The 19,018-nt window shown below is 39.1% G+C and overlaps 1 protein-coding gene across 1 annotated transcript; it reads right to left on the bottom strand.

Annotated features, from left to right (window-relative positions):
• Window positions 1-18,822, bottom strand: med17 (mediator complex subunit 17). Its single transcript, XM_072577818.1, has 12 exons — window positions 18,454-18,822; window positions 17,784-17,950; window positions 16,611-16,821; window positions 15,325-15,461; window positions 13,684-13,768; window positions 8,366-8,518; window positions 6,757-6,887; window positions 5,600-5,784; window positions 2,907-3,044; window positions 2,476-2,593; window positions 1,733-1,892; window positions 1-501 (listed from the first exon to the last, which is right to left on the bottom strand). The coding sequence occupies exons 1-12, from the start codon at window positions 18,686-18,688 to the stop codon at window positions 293-295; spliced, it is 1,929 nt and encodes a 642-aa protein (XP_072433919.1). The 5' UTR covers window positions 18,689-18,822; the 3' UTR covers window positions 1-292.
• Window positions 18,823-19,018: the final 196 nt, after the last annotated feature.

The following is a 19,018-nucleotide window of genomic DNA, read 5'->3' as shown; positions in this document are numbered from 1 at the left end:
TTAAGGTGAGAAATTATAATGGAGACATTTTATTTACAGATGATAAGAAACTTTTATACAAAAGTGAAAACTTATATGTAACATCACAGCAAGTCAACATTTAATTACCAATATGGACAATGTCAGGAAGCTGTCAAATAGTTCACTAGCATTTCTTGATAAAAACAATACTTTGTTTACTGTACCAAATGTCTAAGTTTTAATTTATATCTAAATCACTCAATATTCAGCGAGATTGTCTGGAGAAAGTTCTAAATATATGCAGAAGGGTACGAAACCATACAAAAGCCAATTATGGGCATGGAGCAAGAGCTGCCATTAAGAGTTCCATTTTATACACAAAATTGCGCCCTTCCATTTTATTCCACAATACTTCCTTATATGGCCCTCGAAGATGATTCCATTTGTTGTCTTGTAGCACATCACTCTTGGGAAGGTCTTTGCATTGACTTCTTGGAAACTGGACCACCACCTTACAGCCACTCTCAGGTCCATTTCGTACTATAATGAAAAGAAAGGCAAGGATTATTTGTAAAACTCCCCATGATTGTAAATACAACAGAATTAGGGCCATTTTAAAAATGTTACTTATTCATCAACAGCTGAACTATCTTCCAACAGAGAACAAACCTTTAGCTGGTATGTTATTACAGTTGTGAAATGCAATTACTAATAACTTGTCATTTGGGATTACAGAACTTAGTCAAAGTAGAACTGGAGTATCAGCAATTTTTAAAAAAATCAAAGCTATTAGTTTTGCACTCACATGAAGATAACGATTTTCAGTAAAAATTATTTATTTGATGTAATTTTAAAACATGTAATAAGAAATATGAATTTGCATCATTGAAGCAAGTGTGTCTAATCTATTATTACTTGCCCAGCAATCAGTTACTGACCATCAGCCATGGCAATGCTCATCATCTTCTAACTGCCATTATGTATAGTCAAAAGTGTGGTGCTGGAAAGACTCAGGTCAGCCCGCATCCAAGAAGCAGGAGAATCCACACTGGATCTCCTCTAACATCGGGGAGACAGGATACCAGCTTGTGGATCGTTTCAGAGAACATCTCTGGGACACGTGCACTAACCAACCCCACAGCCCCATGGCTGAACACTTCAACTGCCCCTTCCACTCTGCCAAGGACATGCAGGTCCTGGGCCTCCTCCATTGCCAAACCCTTACCATCCGACACGTGGAGGGAAAAAAACCTCATTTTCTGCCTTGGGATCCTGCTACCACTCAGGATTCGTGTTGTTTACACCAGTTTCCTCATTTCTCCTCCCCCCACATTATCCAGTCCCAAGCCTCTAACTGCCCTCTTGACCTGTCCATCGCCTTTCCCATCTATCCCCTCCACCTGCCTCTCCAACCTATCACCTTCATCTACCAATCACATTCTCAGCTACCTTCCCCCCTACCCACCTCCCATTTATCTCTCAGCCCTCCAGCCCACAAGCCTCATTCCTGATGAAGGGCTTATGCCCAACAAGTCTATTCTCCTGCTTCTCGGACGTTGCCTGACCCTCTGTCTTTCCAGCATCACACTCTCAACTCTGATCTCCAGCATCTGCAGTCCTCATTTGCTCCCTACCACTGTGTATATGAAAGTAAAATTAAGACAAGAATATATTGAGCTTTACACAAAATATACAAGTGGCAAAGGTATTGAGACTGGCACTGAAGTTAATTCACCATTCACTGTGTAAGAAATTATTAGGAAAAGCTTACCTGATATTGAATACTCGCCATTGGGTGAAGCCACAGTTACTGCTGAAGCATTTCCAATACTCTCCACTCGACCCAGGCCCACATGGTTGCTGAAGCTCAATAGATGCCAACCCATTACTTTGGCCAACTGCTGAACTGCATGTACCTGATGCTGCGACATCTGTTAGACACCAAAAGAGAATCATACTTTAAAGCAATTGATTACCCAGACATTATATTTGTAAATACAAGTACACTATGTGAAACAAAACATACAAGTACTGTGCTCTATGAAACCCCTATTTAAAAAAGGCAGCAAGTCAGTGCTTTAAAATTTAGAAACTGCAATAAATGCAGTAAAATTGACATTAGAGGAGTGAACTCAAGGCATTTCACCAAAGATGAGAGAATTTGATACTGTTGGTACATCATACACTTAGTTCTCAAAATGATGGAAGAGGGATTTACCATATAAATTTTCAATTTTGGGTGAAGTACTTTAAGTGTTGTGGAATTAAGGACTATGCAGATAAGCAACTATATGGCATAGAAAATATTTTCCCATCTTCGACAAAAATCTGAAAGGCATCTTGATCAGCATAGAACACTGCCAAACAAACTAGCATTAAATATCTTTAACATTGCACAATGTTTTAAAACAACCATTTAAAGGAGTAATTTATTCCATTTACCAGGACTGGTTTATTTATGACTCTGCTAGTATTTAACTGATTCCCATCATATGGTTTCCTTTATCTAGATACCTGAGATAGCAGGAAGTCTTGCAATTCTTGTTCCTGGTGGGAAAGTGTAATTACTCGCCCATCTCTGTGCACCACCTTAATCTGTTCAACACCAATGTTCAACTGTAGCTGAATTGATCTAAAGGGATGAAGGAGCATAAAAGAAAAACAGCAAAATGAAAGTGTTATACTTAATGGAGGCTATAGAGTTTCATTAAATAACCTAATCAAAATATTTCTTGCCAAAAGCTACATATTAAAACCAAAAGAACAGTGAAAGGGAATTAACAATGAATTGGTTTCCATCAAATAGCACATACATCAATCCTGGTGTATAGACCCTTATACAGAAAGTGTGAAAAGGAAACTTTACAAAAACACAAAAGTTGGGAACGGTGGTTTGAAAAATGCAGAGTAACTTTTAATATTCCATCTACGTCATCAGTACTCACTTGCAAATCTGCTCATAGCCTTGAGAGGTTATTAAGACTTTGACACTAGATTCATATACATCATTAATGTTTGACCAATGAGCTTGTATCTGTGGGTCCTCAATACGACTGGCCAAGCTGTCAATTGTCCAGGCAGTTCTAAAATTAAAAACATACACATTTTCTTTGTTAGATCGCTACATAAATCTAACAACGAATATCAGCCATGATCAAATGGCAGAGAAGACTCAACAGGTCATTTGGCCTAATCCTGCTCTTATACAGAACATAGAATGTTACAACGCAGTACAAGTCCTTCGACTCTCAATGCAATAGTAGGGGACTTTAATTATCCAAACATTGACTTGAACTGCCATTGTTTTAAAGGTGTGGATGGTGAAGAATTTGTTAAATTAATATGTAAATGTTCCTATGAGAGAAGGGAAATAAGGCAGTGCTAGTGACTAAAGAGTTACTGGGGGAACACAGATGAATGATCATGATATATTACTTTTAAAAGAGTTATGGAAAAGGATATGTCTTTCTTAAAAGTTAAAGTCTTAAATGGAGTAAAACAAATTTTAAGGGTATGAAACCAAGAACTTTCAAAAGTTGACTGAAGTAAAGGGTTTGCAGGTAAAGGGATGACTGACAAATGGGAGGCTTTTAAAGATGTGATAAAGATAGTTAAGAGGTATTATGCTCCTGTTAGAGGTAAAGGTAAGGTTGGTAATATTAGACAACATTGGAGGATTAAAGATATTGTGGTTCTAGTCAAGAATAAAAAAAAAAGTCATTAGATAAACAATTGGGATCAAATGAATTCCTTGAAGAGTATAAAAAGAGTGAAGCATTCTTGAGGAAATAAGGAAGGCAGAGAGGGAATGATATAGTCTTGGCAAATAAGGTTAAAAGATACTCGAGAAAAAAATTCTAAAATTGCATTAAGAGCAAGAGAGCAACCAGGGAGAGAGTTGATCATTGAGGCGGTCTTTGTTTGGCACCTCAGAAAATGGGAGATAGTAGATGAATATTCTGCATAAGCTTTTGCTGTTGAGGAAGAAATGGAGGCTACAGAACTCAAAGAAATAAATATTGATGCTTTGAGAACAATTCACATTATAGAAGAGGAAGTGCTGGAGGTCCGAGAAAACATGAAGGTAGATAAATCTCCAGGACATGATGAAATGTATTTCAGGAAGTTAGGGAGGAAATTATGGAGACCCTAGCAGAAATATCTGTATCATCTATAAATATGGGTACTGGTGGGTGGCTCATGTTGTGCTTTATTTTAAAGAAAGGCTCTAGATACGAGCCTAGAAACTACAGACCTGTGAATCTGACATTCATGGTGAGTAAGTTGTTGAAGGTGATTCTGAAAGCATTTACATGCATTTGGAGAGGCAAGGATTGATTAGGGACAGTGAGCATTTTTTGAGCAAGGAAAATGGTACCTCTTCAGCTTGACTGAGTTTTTCAATGAATAAACCAAAAATACTGATGAGAGCAGAGCAAAAACTCTCTTTACTTAGAATTCAGTAAAGCTTTGACAAGATTCCAGATGGTACAGTAATTAGTAAAGTTAGATCACATGGATTGGGATTCAGGGTGATACAAAATTGGCTTTATGGTAGGAGACAAAGGGTGGTGGTGGAGGGTTGTTTTTTGGACTGGATGCTGGTGACCAGTGGAGTGCAACAGGGTTCGGTACTAGGCCCACTTTTATTAGTGATTTATATAAATTATTTGGATAAGAATATATGGTTAGCAAATTTATGGATGACACCAAAATTGGTGGTATAGTGGACAGTGAAGAAGGTTATCTAAGATTACAGAGATATTGATCAATTGAGTCAATGGGCTGAGGAGTGGCAGATAAAATTAAATTTGGATAAATGTGAGGTATTGCACTTTGGTTTTACAAACAAGTACAGGACTTATTCTATTAATGGTAGAGCTCGGGGTTCAGGTACAGGTACATAATTCTTTGAAATTTGCATCACAGGTAGACAGGACTGTTAAGAACATGTTTGACAGGCTTGCCTTCATTGTTCAGTTGTTTGAGCATTGGAGTTGGGAAATCATATTGTGGTTGTACAGGATGATGATGTACCGTGTGCAGTACTGGTCACTCTGTTGTAGGAAGCATAGTATTAAACTGGAGAGGGTTCAGAAAAAAAAAAATACCAGGATGTTGCCAGGAATGGACAGTTTGAGATATAAAAGGCTGGAGCCTTTTTCACTGGAATGTAGGTACTTAGAAGGAAACTTTATTGAGACTTAGAAAACCATGAGTGGCACAGATAAGGTGAACGACAAGGGTCTTTTTCCTAGGGTGGTTGAGTTCAAATTTAGGGGGCATATTTTTAAATGCAAGAGGAGAAATTTTTTTTAAAAAGACATGAGGGGCAACCTTTTCTTTTAAAAAAAGAGCTCAAGTGTAGAATGAACTGCCAGACAAAGTGGTGGACGCAGGTATAGTTACAACATGTAAAAGACATTTGGATAAGTTCATGAAGAGGAAAGGTTTGAAAGATATAGGCCAAGTGCAAGGACTAGATTAGTTTGGGAATGTAGTTGGTGTGGACTGGTTGGACCAAAGGTTTCCATACTGTTTGACTCCACAATTGTACGTAATTGCAAAATTTCCTGTTCCTGACATTTACTGATAATATTGGTTTCCTACCTGTGCAATTCACTCCAGCATTGCTTACCTACGTCTCAAAAAGATATGCTTAGCCTGTTTGATTATCTTCTCCAGCAACCCTTCATTCTGCTGCAAAGCATTGATCTCTCCTTTGTCGTATGCCTGAGATCCTGCTAATCTCATTCTTTTCAGCCCAAAAGGTGCAGTTGCTGGGTGAGGCATCACTGAAGAATTCAAAGTTTGTTTATGGAACTGAAAGATAAGCAATAAAAAAAATTCAGTGGTAAATGCTGGCATTGCACATGCATTTTCAAGAGCACTGAGACTCTTTCAGATCAAATATTGTTTGACAAAAAAAAACTGAAAAGGGCTAAGGAGAGGAATAGGAGAGGTGAAGAGTGCAGAGGGACCAAGAAGTAAGGAGACAAAACTCAGATCAATGTTGGATATATGTAGGTAGGGAGAAGTACATCCAATTGTGGATAGTGCCTTGGATGGGAAGTAAAATTGACAGTTATTACAACAGGGATATTTATGTAGCTTTATATAACCTACATGATGCAACTACAGTTAGGGGTAGACTGAAAGATTAAATTTCACTCATCTTAAAATTAAAAAGTTGAGGATCAAAATCATGTGCGTTGAAAGCTGGGGAAGAAATAAGCATAAGATCCTTAACTTTGATCAAAAATGCATTTTGGGGCCTGAAATTGAATTACCAATAAGACAGCAGATTCTGATCTCTACATTCACTTGATTGCAAAAATACCATTTGGACAGCACCATTTCAACCTAATATACAAACACTGCTTGAAGGGAAAACATAGCTGCAATCTTCAGAATCCAGCATAGTAGCATCCTGGATTCACAGCCTACAAGCTGATGGATCAAACCTATTCCTACTGTTGGCATTCACACCTCTCAAAGGCATTTCTGGTACTCAATACTCCAGCAGAACCATATACTTTGTGGGAACAAACCTCCTTCAACCAGAAAGTTCTCAACCCTGTCCACCTTTAAGATCTTATTCAAATCACTTCACAAAGCACTGTATAATCCCAGATATGACCAATACTTCAGTTCAAATATTAATTTTTGCCCGATTCTACTTTTGCTAAGCACCCTGAGATGTATATCTACTTTAAAGGTGAATGCACTGCAGCTGTTGGTCACATTATTGCTGTGTTGTAAAAGCAACAGTTAAAGGTTTTCAAAGTTCAATACCTCTCTAATTAATTGATGAAGATTGTGTTCCAGTACATACAGATGGTCGTCAGACCTATGCTTCTCAGAAGGCATTTTCTGTGCTTTTTTATCATTCACAAAGTGGCACAAAGAAATGGATAACTGCAAACCTGAAACATGACATGAATTGATGATAATGTATACAGTACCCAAAATGAGGCTTTTACTGTAAAATCTGTTACACTTATTACCATGTCATCTTTTAGTAGTTAGAGTACAAAGTAAATAACATTCCTCAAAAGCACTTCAGACCAGAGAAAGACTATTATTGCTTTGATCATATTTTACTAAACGATCATGCTATGAAGAAAATTAATAACAAATATTTAGAAATGCAAGGACTGCAGAAGAGTACAGTTTCTACAATTTGTCCAACATCCATGCAGAAGAGATATCTTGTTCAATAATAGACCATAAGACTACAAGATTCAGGAACAGGCCATTTGGCCCATTGGGATTTCTCTGTCAATGAGATCTAAGCAGGAAAGCCTGGCAAATTTAGAAGAACCTTCAGAACACTGCTGCACTACAAATTGTGGATATTCAGATCATTCTGAGAATATCTTGCTTTATACATCCATGAAAAAATAGATATCTGAAGAAATTAAAAAGGAATACAAATTTCAACAAATTGATTTTGTTATTTTGAGCATTAAATAATGATTTATGAAAACAGGAAGAATTCTGCATAATTCCTTAAACAATCTTCAAAAACCAAGATGGTTTATACAGCACCAATCATTTTAATGTCAGAAGAAAATAATTTAAAGGAGAGCTCTGTGTACAATGTTTTGCATATGTTCTCTTTACTCTACCATATATAAAGTTCAACAACTGCTGTCAGCTTTTGCAATCTGGCTTGTTTTCACTTAAAGCTTTCTATGTGACAACACATTAGAAAATCAATTGTGTGAATGGACAGGCTGACCAACTCAAGTTAACAATGCAGAAATTATTGCAATTCCAGAAAACTAAGTACAATAAATTATTTGTCACTCATTTGGAAAAAAACATTAGCAGAAAATGAAAACCTTCAATCAGACTGAGTAATACTGAAGTATAAAAATATCTGAAGACAAATTAACTAACAATAAATGTTATAATGGTCCAAGGTCTTGCACTTTTGTTGCAAATAAAACCATACAAATAATACCCAGGTTTAATTCCCATCATGGGCAACTGTCTGTGTGCACATTCTCCCAGTGTCTACGTGGGTTTCCTCCGGGTGCTCCGGTTTCCTCCCACAGTCCAAAGATGTGCAGGTTAGGTGAACTGGCCATGCTAAAATTGCCCATAATGTTAGGTGCATTAGTCAGGGGTGAATGTAGAGGAATGGGTCTGGGTGGGTAGCTCCTCGGAGAGTCGGTGTGGACTTGTTGAGCCGAAGGGCCTGTTTCAACACTGTAGGTAATCTAATCTAATACATAGTACGTGGCACTGAAAACAAGAACAACAAAACAAAAGCAACATTCTTTACTTGAAATCAGTTCTGAGGAAAGGTCACTAGACTCGAAGCATTAACTGATTTCTCTCCAAAGATGCTGACAGAACTGCTGAGCTTTAAGCAATTTCGATTTTTATTCCTTACCTGGAAATGGTTGAGAGATGATCTGATTTTTCACCACAATGTGAGGTATCTGTGATTTAATCTGTACTGCTTCACGTGACAACTGTGCAAAGATTTCTTTACACAAAAGAACATTCTGTGCAGCTTCTAGCTTTGTCTGCCAGTGTGCTGTACCTGAAAAAGACCCATAGTTTAAGAACAGCTTGTCAAAATATTTATTTTAAGATTAATCACTGTCAAAATGTTGACATAACGTCACAATTATACAAGTTCAACTTGGTCCTTCACTGTATTATAGATGCGAAAAATAGTTTTCCCTCCTTGACTTTGATCGGAGTAACCGGAATGCAAAGTACTGGGCTAATGGTAAGATTCTTGGTAGTGAAGACGAGCAGAGAGATCTCAGTGTCCAGGTACACAGATCCTTGAAAGTTGCCACCCAGGTTGATAGGGTTGTTAAGAAGACAGTGTTTTAGCTTTTATTAACAGAGGGATCAAGTTCCGGAACCATGAGGTTATGCTGCAGCTGTACAAAACTTTGGTGCAGCCGTACTTGGAGTATTGTGTACAGTTCTGGTCACCGCATTATAAGAAGGATGTGGAAGGTTCAGAAAGGGCGCAGAGGAGATTTACTAGGATGTGGCCTGGTGTGAAGGGAAGATCTTACAAGGAAAAGCTGAGGGACTTGAAGCTGTTTTCGTTAGAGAGAAGAAGGCTGAGAGGTGACTTAATAGAGACATATAAGATAATCAGAGGGTTAGATAGGGTGGACAGGGTAAGCCTTTTTCCAAGTATGGTGACAGTGAGCACGAGGGGGCATAGCTTTAAATCGAGGGGTGACAGATATAGGACAGATGTCAGAGGTAGTCAGGGTATGGAATGCTTTACCTGCAATGGTAGTAGATTCGCCAACTTTAAGTAAATTTAAGTCGTCATTGGACAAGCATATGGACGTACATGGAATAGTGAAGGTTAGATGGGCTTCAGGTTGGTATGACAGGTTGGCGCAACATCGAAGGCAGAAGGGCCTGTACTGCGCTGTAATGTTCTATGTTCTAATGTCTAATAACAACTGAATAATCATGGCTAATTTAAAGAAAGAGGGAGAGAATATTATTACTTGCTGCAATGGACTTCAGTGAAAATCTACCAGAAACATTTGAAAAGGAGGACTATTCCTGAAGCACACATAAAACATGTTCTGTCCCCATTCACACGCAAGTGCATATCCATGTAAGCTTCTAACAATGACTCTAATCTTGTACTGCCAGATAATTACTGCATGTAGCCCCTTCTACATTGAACAGAATTTCAGACAATATGTTTGGCATCACAGACATCTGTCAATATCTGACCACGTTCCATGAAATAACTGACTAGCATATCATAAGAGGTATGGCTAGTAAATTTGCAGATGACACCAAAATTGGAGGTGTAGTCCTGGACAGTGAAGGTTACCTCAGATTACAACGGGATATTGATCAGATGGGCCAATGGACTAAGAAGTGGTAGGTGGAGTTTGATTTAGATAAATGTGAGGTGCTGCATTTTGGGAAAGCAAATCTTAGTCGGATTTATACACTTAATAGTAAGGTTGTGTTGCTGAACATGTGCAGGTTCATAGCTCCTTGAAAGTAGAGTTGTAGGTAGATAGGATAGTGAAGGAGGCGTTTGGTATGCTTTCTTTTATTGGTCAGAGTATTGAGTACAGGAGTTGGGAGGTCATGTTGCAGCTGTACAGGACATTGGTGAGGCCACTGTTGGAATATTGCGTGCAATTCTGGTCTCCTTCTGATCGGAAAGATGTTGTGAAACTTGAAAGGGTTCAGAAAAGATTTACAAGGATGTTGCCAGGGTTGGAGGATTTGAGCTGTAGGGATAAGTTAAATAGGCTGGGGCTAGTTTTCTTGCAGCGGAGGCTGAGGGGTGACCTTATAGAGGTTTATAAAATCATGGGAGGCATGGATAGGATAAATAGACAAAGTCTTTTCCCTGGGGTGGGGTGAGTCCAGAACTAGAGGGCATAGGTTTAGGGTGAGAGGGGAAGATATAAAAGAGACCGGAGAGGAAACATTTTCACACAGAGGATGGTACGTGCATGGAATGAGCTGTCAGAGGAAGTGGTAGAAGTTAGTACAATTCCAATATTTAAAAGGCATCTGAATGGGTATATGAATAAGGACGGTTTGGAGGGATATGAGCCACGTGCTGGCAGGTGGGACTAGATTGGTTTGGGATATCTGGTTAGCATGGACAAGTTGAATCGAAGGGTCTGTTTCCGTGCTGTACATCTCTATGATTCTGTGATTCTATGACTCTATCATGCTTTTGCAAATAGATAAAACCAAGCATACTAGGATAAATAATAACTAACATAAGGCTGGTTGGTGAGCACAGCAGTCCATAATTAAAGGGTACTAAATTGTCAAGTATCAAGCCAACAGATAGTACACCTCTATTTGATTATCTGTTGCAAAGGTGCCTGCAACTACCGCACAGGGCCAACACACTAGTTACCTGTGGCCGGAGATTTGATTCTCCCTCCTTGTAGGCATGTTGGTCTATATATAATGACATGTGCCCTCCTCTGCACCATGAGTTTAATATCACCTATGTTTCATAGTAATCAAATAGATAGCAGGATTACTCTGTCAACATCTGCTTTTCCTTTCCTTTTCTTTTAGCCTCTACTTCTTAAAGAAGCTAGCTGGCAAAATGCTGTAGATTTACAAATTACAAACTCAGTTTTTTTTTTAAAAAGGGATCAGCAATTGCAAGTTAAATAGTCCGAGCTTTCCATTAGAATTAATCTGCAACACTGCATAAGTGTCAGACAAGTGGTAGTGGATATTGAACAATAGCTCAGAGTATGCCAGAATTGCCTTTAGTTTTGATTTAGGAATGGGGAATGAAGAAACAGGATTAGAAACTCAAAAGTCTCAGAAATATCTCTCAAATAGCTTTTGTTTGTGAAAAACTGAAACTTTAAGCTTGGACATATGGTAACTACTTTAAAAGATTACCAATTAACACTTAAGTTAATATAGTTAGTTATTTCTTGGAATTACTTTAAAAGTACATTTAAAAACAGACTAATTAGAACTTGTCATTAAGGTCCTAGCTTACATTATAAGCATAAGTACAGGAAAAGCTTGTTCTGAAGCTAAAATAAAAAAAGTGAGGCATAAGAACTTTGCTGGACATCTACTTCAACACGGAAGTCATTGCGGGTTTGGAAGGTATTGTCTAAGGATCTGTGGTGAAGTTCTGCAGTGCAAATTGAAGATATACTACATACTGCTGCTTCTGAGCATCAGTGGTGGAGGCAGTGGATGCCTGTGGATGTGGTGCCAAACAGACTTTTGTCCTGGATGGCATCAAGCTTGAGTTTTTGGAGCCACACTCAACCAGACAAGTGGGGAGTATTCCAACACACTCCTGCCTTGTAGATAGTGGACAGGCTTTGGGGAAACACTATGCTAGTCACTTGCAGCAGTATTCCTACCCGGACCTGCTCTTGTAGCCACTCTGTTTACATGACAGGCAGGGGGCGGGGTTGTCCAATTGAGTTGGTCAATAGTAACTCCCAGGATGCTGATAATGGGGGATTCAGCTGCAGCGACACCAGTGAATAGATCGCCACTTATTGAATACGGTCATTGTCTGTCATTTGTGTGGCATGAATGTTACTTACAACTTGTCAACCCAAGCTTGGATACTGTCCAGAACTTGTTACATTTGAACATTGATTGCTTTGGTATCATAAGTTATGAATGGTGCAGAACATTGCACAGTGAACATTCCCACTTCTGATTTATGATAGAGGGAGTGTTATTGATGAAGCAGCTGAAGATGACTGTGTAGGACATTACCCTGCAGAGATGTCCCAAAGCCAAGATGACTGACCTCCAACAACTACAGCTTTTTTCCTATGCGCCATATATGACTCCAATCAGAGGATAGTTTGTCCTCTGACACCTACTGATTCCAGTTGCACTAGAATCTCCTTGATGCCACACTCAGTCAAATGCAGCCTGATGTCAAGATCTGTCACTCAACTCACCTCTGGAATTTAGCTCTTTTGTCCACATTTGAACAAAGGCTGTAAAACGAGGTCAGAAGATGAATGATCTTTGCAGAACCCAGACTAGGGATTAGTGAACAGATGCTGCTTAACAGCACTACTGAGGACATATACCAACACGTTATTGATGACAGAATAAATTGATGGGCAGTTATTGGCTGGTTTGGACTTTTCCTGCTTTGTACATACAGGACAACAGAGGCAATTTTCTACAATGTTGGGTAGATTGTATTGTACTGGAACAGCTTAGCTAGGGGAGCAGCAAATTCTGGAGCTCAAGTCTTCAGTACCATTGCCAGAATGTTGGAGGGCCCATAGCCTTTGCAGTATCCAGTGCCTCCAACTGTTTCTTCTTATCATGTTGGAGTGAATTAAATTGGATTAAGACTGGTGTCTGTAACTTTGGGAACCACTTGAGGTGGTCAATATGGATGATCCACTTCACAATTCTGGCCGAAGTCTGGCAAATGCTTTAGCCTTGACTTTTGCACTGAAGTGTTGGGCTCTTCCATCATCAAAGATAGGGATATTTGTGAAGCCTCCTCCATCAGTGAGTTGGCGAATTGTCCACTACCACTCATCTGGCTGGACTGCAGAGCTTAGATCTGATCCAATGGTTCTTGAAACGCAGAGCTCTATCACTTGCTGCTTTTGTTTGGCATAAATGTAGTCAGTCAGAGGAGAAAGTGAGGACTGCAGATCAGAGCTGAAAAAATGTGTTGCTGGAAAAGCGCAGGTCAGGCAGCATCCAAGGAGCAGGAGAATCGACGTTTTGGGCATGATTCTCCTGCTCCTTGGATGCTGCCTCACCTGCTGAGCTTTTCCTGCAACACATTTTTTGGCATAAATGTAGTCCAGTTTGGTAGCTTCACCAGGTTGACAGCTCATTTTTAACTGTGCCTGATACTACTCCTGGCATGGCCTCCTGAAATCTCCATTAATAAATTTCTATTAACATTCTGGAGCTCTACTAATCACAGATCATAGACACTGTGCAGCATAATTTCCTAATATTCATTATAAACAGCATGAAATATACCAGTAAACAACACATAGGAAGAAGGAACAACTTTAAATGAAGAAAATCAAGACACAAATACCAGTCGAACAGACCACCAGCACTTCACCAGGTGCACAGACAATGTCACCTAATGAGGTGATGAAATGTCTGCAGAAAGAAAACCTGTTCAACGAACAAAATCAATTCTAATCATTTGAAATATTAAACAATTTTTGACTCTGAAATTACATGTACCTGAATTGGGTTTTTGAATAGGTCGTCTAAAGAGGTTGACTGTGCCAAGATCTCCAATGTCATGAGCCTGCTTCTGAATAGAAACCTTTAAAAAAAAAGTTTAAAAATAGAAACCTTCAATAAAACTCATGTATAGTAGACTATAAGAAATGTTATACAAATTACTATAAACAGGCTATGAAAAATGCTATTAGCATAATTGCAACATTTAATGCAATGTTCATACCTGAAAATTAGAAACTATATTACAGAAAGTATTGAAGATTTTCTTAATTCAGTGAATATCACCCATTATTAATGGACATTCACTGTACAAGTTAGCCAAGGGAGTAAAAAAAAATCTAAACAGGGACTATAATTTACAATAAGCATTTCATCTTTACCCTAAGAACATATCTATGGTATTTCACAAGACCACAAATGATAATAAATTGACACTGTAACGAGTACAATTAAATTTGCTGGGATAGACAAAATGAGTTCTGGAGCTCAAATCTCTGATGATTACAGGTTAGGTCAATGATAGAGAATAGGTACAAGAACAAGGTTAGAGCTGTTGCGTAACTCTAGGTAGGCTGGAGATTATTGATGGCGAGAGGAAATAGATTTTGAATTGATGTGAAAGGATTTGAAAAAGGGGTGAGAATTTTAAAACAATGCTCTGCTGCATCAGGTACCAATACTGGATATCAAAAACAGAGCTGAGAGAATAAGTTATCATATGGCTATCAGAAAGTTTGATGAGCTCAAATTGGTGTAGAATAAGAGTTGTTTTCCAGGAGAGAAATGGAGTAACCTAGGTTGGAGGTCACAAAAGCAGAATTAGGTCTTTCATAAGGAAATAAGCGAAAGTAGGGTGAGGTGAGCAATGTTAGGGAGTAATGAGCTCAGTTCAGTATAGAAACACAGGACATAAAAACATTGGATTAAGAGTACAAGTAGGACATTTGACAGCACAATTTTTGTCTGAACCTACCCAGTGCAAATTAAGTATATCAGCCAGCTGGATTATGGAAACAAAAGACTCTGTCGTAGACTTCAATGTGAGCTAGGGTTCTCAAAGAGGCACACCTCATAGGCCACGCAGGAAGTCTCTAGCAATGAAACAACCCTCAACAAAATGGCACATGGCCCCAATATACCACTTGTGCCCAAATGCGAGAAGATCGGACCAGAAGTAGTCCATTCAGCTTGCATCTGCCATTACATGAAATCATGGCTGGTTGATATTCCTCAATCGCATGTTGCTGCCCTTCCCCTATAACCATCAATTCCCTACAGGTTAAAAATCTGTCCACTTCAGCCTTGAAAATAACTTAATGACCCAGCCTCAACAGTTCTGTGGTAAAGAATTCTACAGCATCACAACCTTAAGAAATTACATTTCACCCCTGTCTTAAATGTGTTACACTGTACTCCAAGATTATGCCTTTATCCTGTCAAATCCTAGAAGAGTCTTGTATGTTGCAATAAGGTTGTCTCTCATTCTAAAAGGAGTACATGCCCAATTTACTTAATCTCTCCTGAATACAGTTCCCTCCATACATGGTACCAGCCTAAATGGCTAGTCTTCTGAATGTTTAATATGAGATAACTGTAGTTCAACTAGAACTAGACTTTGCATTAACAGTTTGTATTTACCTTAATATATGCCGATCCCTCCAGATCACTAGGGATCAATATATCAAGAGGACAATAATCATCTGGAATTTTCTTATCTGGATCCAGATCGGTATTCTTTATTACTTCAAATGTGCCATGGTGAGGAAAGAGGGACCCTTTTCAAAAAAAAAACTCAGACTTATGAAAAATTCTTCATTATCATTCATAGGTGTACTAATTCAACATATTTTGAAAATTAAGAATTTTTTTATATGGTTTACAGGAACATTATACTTGCTTTATATCTGAAATAATTTACGATTTATCTTTAAGATGCACTCTGCAAAGTTTTTTTGCATTATATATTTAATATTACCTGGTTGGAGGGGGAATTAATTTACAATTTTTGCATATTTGTTAGAATGCAAAATAGAGTGATTATTCACAATGGAAAACGGTTGCCGCACATGCACAGATACAGCCACAGGAAGCTTCTGCCTAATTCTGTGCAGTGATATTACAATCAGCAAATGCCATACTGACAAGTTGTCTGGAGAGGGAAGGTGAAGGCTGGGGTAAACATCTGAACTGGGAGCAGCGAGTAGGTGGTCAGTATGTGTGGTGGGTGGGTATGTATGCAGAACCCTCAGCCTGGGCTCTCCTTTTTGCCTGGGATTAGCAGAAAGGCTGGAGCAAGATTGAGAAGCTGCACGGGAAGTGGAAGAGACATGTTAAGAGGTGAAAGGAGAGCACTGATCAAAGAAGTGATCAATTTCAAAATATAAAGAAACTTTGTATTTTCTCATACAGGGGCTGGATTTAATGTTTTGCAACGTTATCTGTACAACTGTTTCCCATCACCTAAGAATGACTTTAGTTTTGTTATTGCCCTTTGGCCACTTAATCTCATAACATGTTATTGGGTAGCTTTTCAGAAATTTCACACTGCAAATTAGGAGATCGCTCTACAGGTGATCATGCACCTCTGTATGAAATTAACTTCATTGACTTAATGAGCAAGTAATTTCTGACATATAGTTGGAACATGTGAATGTACCATCAGGGACAATTAGCAGAGCTCGCTGGATGGCTGTTTTGTGATGTAGAGTGATGCTAACAGCATGGGTTCAATTCCTGCATTAGTTGAATATTACCATGAATCTCTCACCTTCTCAAGCTCATGCCCTCACCTGAGGGAAGATGACACTCTAGGTTTACTTGTTCTCAGAATTATCACATATTTTACAGGAGAGAATTTGAAGTATTCTCTGTACAGAATAGATAAAAATACCTAAAAATCACTCATTCACTGATATTCTACCTACCTGCACTTCTATAACTCAAGTCCCCAAGGATCTTGTCGCCCACTTTCCTTAGTTTCCAGTGCTGTCGTACTCTGAGCAGCTCTGAATTGAAGTCTCTTTGACGTTTTTGCTCTTGATTTTCAGCTACAGATTTATTTAATCTTTCTGCTCCTTTCAATAGGATTTGAGCAGCTCCTGCTAGGGATTTCTTTTTCCCACACAGTTGCAAACCCTGGGAAAAAAAAACAGCAAAATAGGACATAGGCAAGGATGAGGCATTTAGGCATTAAGTAGAAATAACTCATACTAGAACTTCCCATTAAGAGACAAACACCCCTTATGACCAGACTTTGTGACATTTTACATGTACAGCTGTAAGCAAACGGATTGAGAAGTACTGGGAACCTGGAGTGATTTTAGAGTGAAGGAATACAAAAATAAATTGAAAAGAAAGTGCTAGAGAGTCATTCAGTAAGTTTGGCAACATCTGTGGAGAGAGAAATAATTAATGTTTTGGCACCATGACAACTGGAATGGAGTTTAAAAGTAGGGAGATTGTGCTAAACAAGGCACTAGTCAACTGGAATATGATGAACAGTTTTAGGATGTTTATCTAACAAACATTATACTAGCATTTGAGACAGTCCAGAGAAGGTTCACTAAGATGATACAAGATATGCAGTGACTGTCTTATAAGTAGTAGATTGGGCCTGTACTCTTTGGCATATAGAAGAATTAGAGGTGACCTTATTAAAACATACAAGATTCTTAATTAGCTTAAGAGGGCAGATGCAAAAAGGTTTCTTTCCTTTGTGGGGCAGCCAAGGATCACAATACATAAATCACTGAATAAGTGGTTGCAAATTTAAGGTGGAAAGAAGGACTTTCCTCCTTCAGAGAATAATGACTCTGTGGAATTCTTTACTGCAGAGGGCTGTTGAGGCTGGGTAAAGGCTGATATGGCTTTTTTAAATCAGTAAAGGAATCAAGGGTCAAGGGAAAAGGCAGGAAAGTGGAGTTGAGGATGATCACATCAGCCATAATCTCACTGAATGGTTAAGCAGACTCAATGGGTTGAATCTGTTCCTAAGTCTTATGGTAGAATAACTTTTTTTCAGAACTGAAAACCAGTAAAGAATTTCAAGACACAGACAACACAGAAGAAAGAAATAATAATCTTTTCAATGAGCCTACCTGTTTTGAAGGGGGTGGGTCCTGAGAGACAGGGTCCAAGGCCATGTACTTCTTTTCCTTGAGGACATTAAGTACATCATAAAGTACACACATTTCTGTCAGTGTGCTTCTTAGGTTATTCCTAACAGTATCCCAAGGCCACAAGGAAGGTTGAAACTTCAGTATTGCTAGATGCCACAAGAATACAAATATTAATGGAAAAAAAACTTGTAGTTATATCATACATTTCACAACCTTAGGATGTCCCAAATGTAGTGCTTACAAAGGAAGCACTTACTAAGTAAATGGCTAAATTGCTGTCATATAGGGAAAACTGCAGGCAATTTTTTATACACATTCTACCAAAACTATAACATTAAACTGCTTTTGATCAGGGATTGAATATTGGCCTGGAAACAATAAATTCCTCTGCTCTCTTCAAATATTATCGTTATTTTATATCTACCTGATAGGGTTGAGCTTGGATGTTATTTGTTTCATGTCACATCCAAACACGGTACCTGTGAGAGGGTACTGCTGTCCGGTTATACTGAACTGAACAGAAAGTCACAAAAATATGTCACGTCTCAGAGACAGTGAGTGAGCGAAAACTAACACCAAATGTCACCAAAGAATCGAATACGTGGAGGACACTGGACGGAGAACCTCCGTTCTCGCAGTCCGTACTCACCCTCCTCGTCGTCGCTGTCCTGCTGCCGCTGAGCCCACTCCTCCCCGGCCCCGGCATCCTGCTCCTCTCCCTCCGAGTCGCTTCGGTTAAAGTCGATTTTTTGCGCCAATTTGGCCAGATTCTCGGACATGGAGAGCGGCTGAACATAGGCCTCGGTCCCGTCTAGAGCAACCTCCTGAACCTGATTTTCACAGGCCGCCTCGATGCTGATGGTAACAGGTGGCCCAGCCGCCATGTCCGCGGTGCGGTGAGGCGCGACACACAAACAAAACACAGCTCGAGCTCGGCCTCAGGCACTGGGCCCAGTCACCTCAGGCACTGCGCATGTGCAGTGCCCTCTCCCGCCCCAGGACCTCTTTCTCTCTAATGTACTGGAGCTTTATTGTCTTCGGTGATAACTACCAGTTGATGTATGAGATTCACTCTCATCTTGACTTTGGTGAAGTTGTTTTGGAAGTGTTGTGGTTAGGTCAATGTACAAAGAAGAATAATACAAAGGCTTTTGTATTTATGTGAGTGAGTGGTGGGCCGCAGAACTGGGTATAAACTATTTTCTGGCCTTCGA

This window comes from Chiloscyllium punctatum, chromosome 9 (assembly GCF_047496795.1).
Source record: "Chiloscyllium punctatum isolate Juve2018m chromosome 9, sChiPun1.3, whole genome shotgun sequence".
Taxonomy (NCBI): domain Eukaryota; kingdom Metazoa; phylum Chordata; class Chondrichthyes; order Orectolobiformes; family Hemiscylliidae; genus Chiloscyllium; species Chiloscyllium punctatum.
This window is presented reverse-complemented; position numbering and strand designations above follow the sequence as displayed.

Coding starts and splice junctions, on each gene's coding strand:
- med17 (XM_072577818.1), bottom strand. CDS start 18,688: ATGGCGGCTGGGCCACCTGTTACCATCAGCATCGAGGCGGCCTGTGAA. Junction 17,951..18,453: donor GGACAGCGACGACGAGGAGG/GTGAGTACGGAC, acceptor TGTGGCATCTAG/CAATACTGAAGTTTCAACCT. Junction 6,888..8,365: donor CATCTCTCAACCATTTCCAG/GTAAGGAATAAA, acceptor GTCATGTTTCAG/GTTTGCAGTTATCCATTTCT.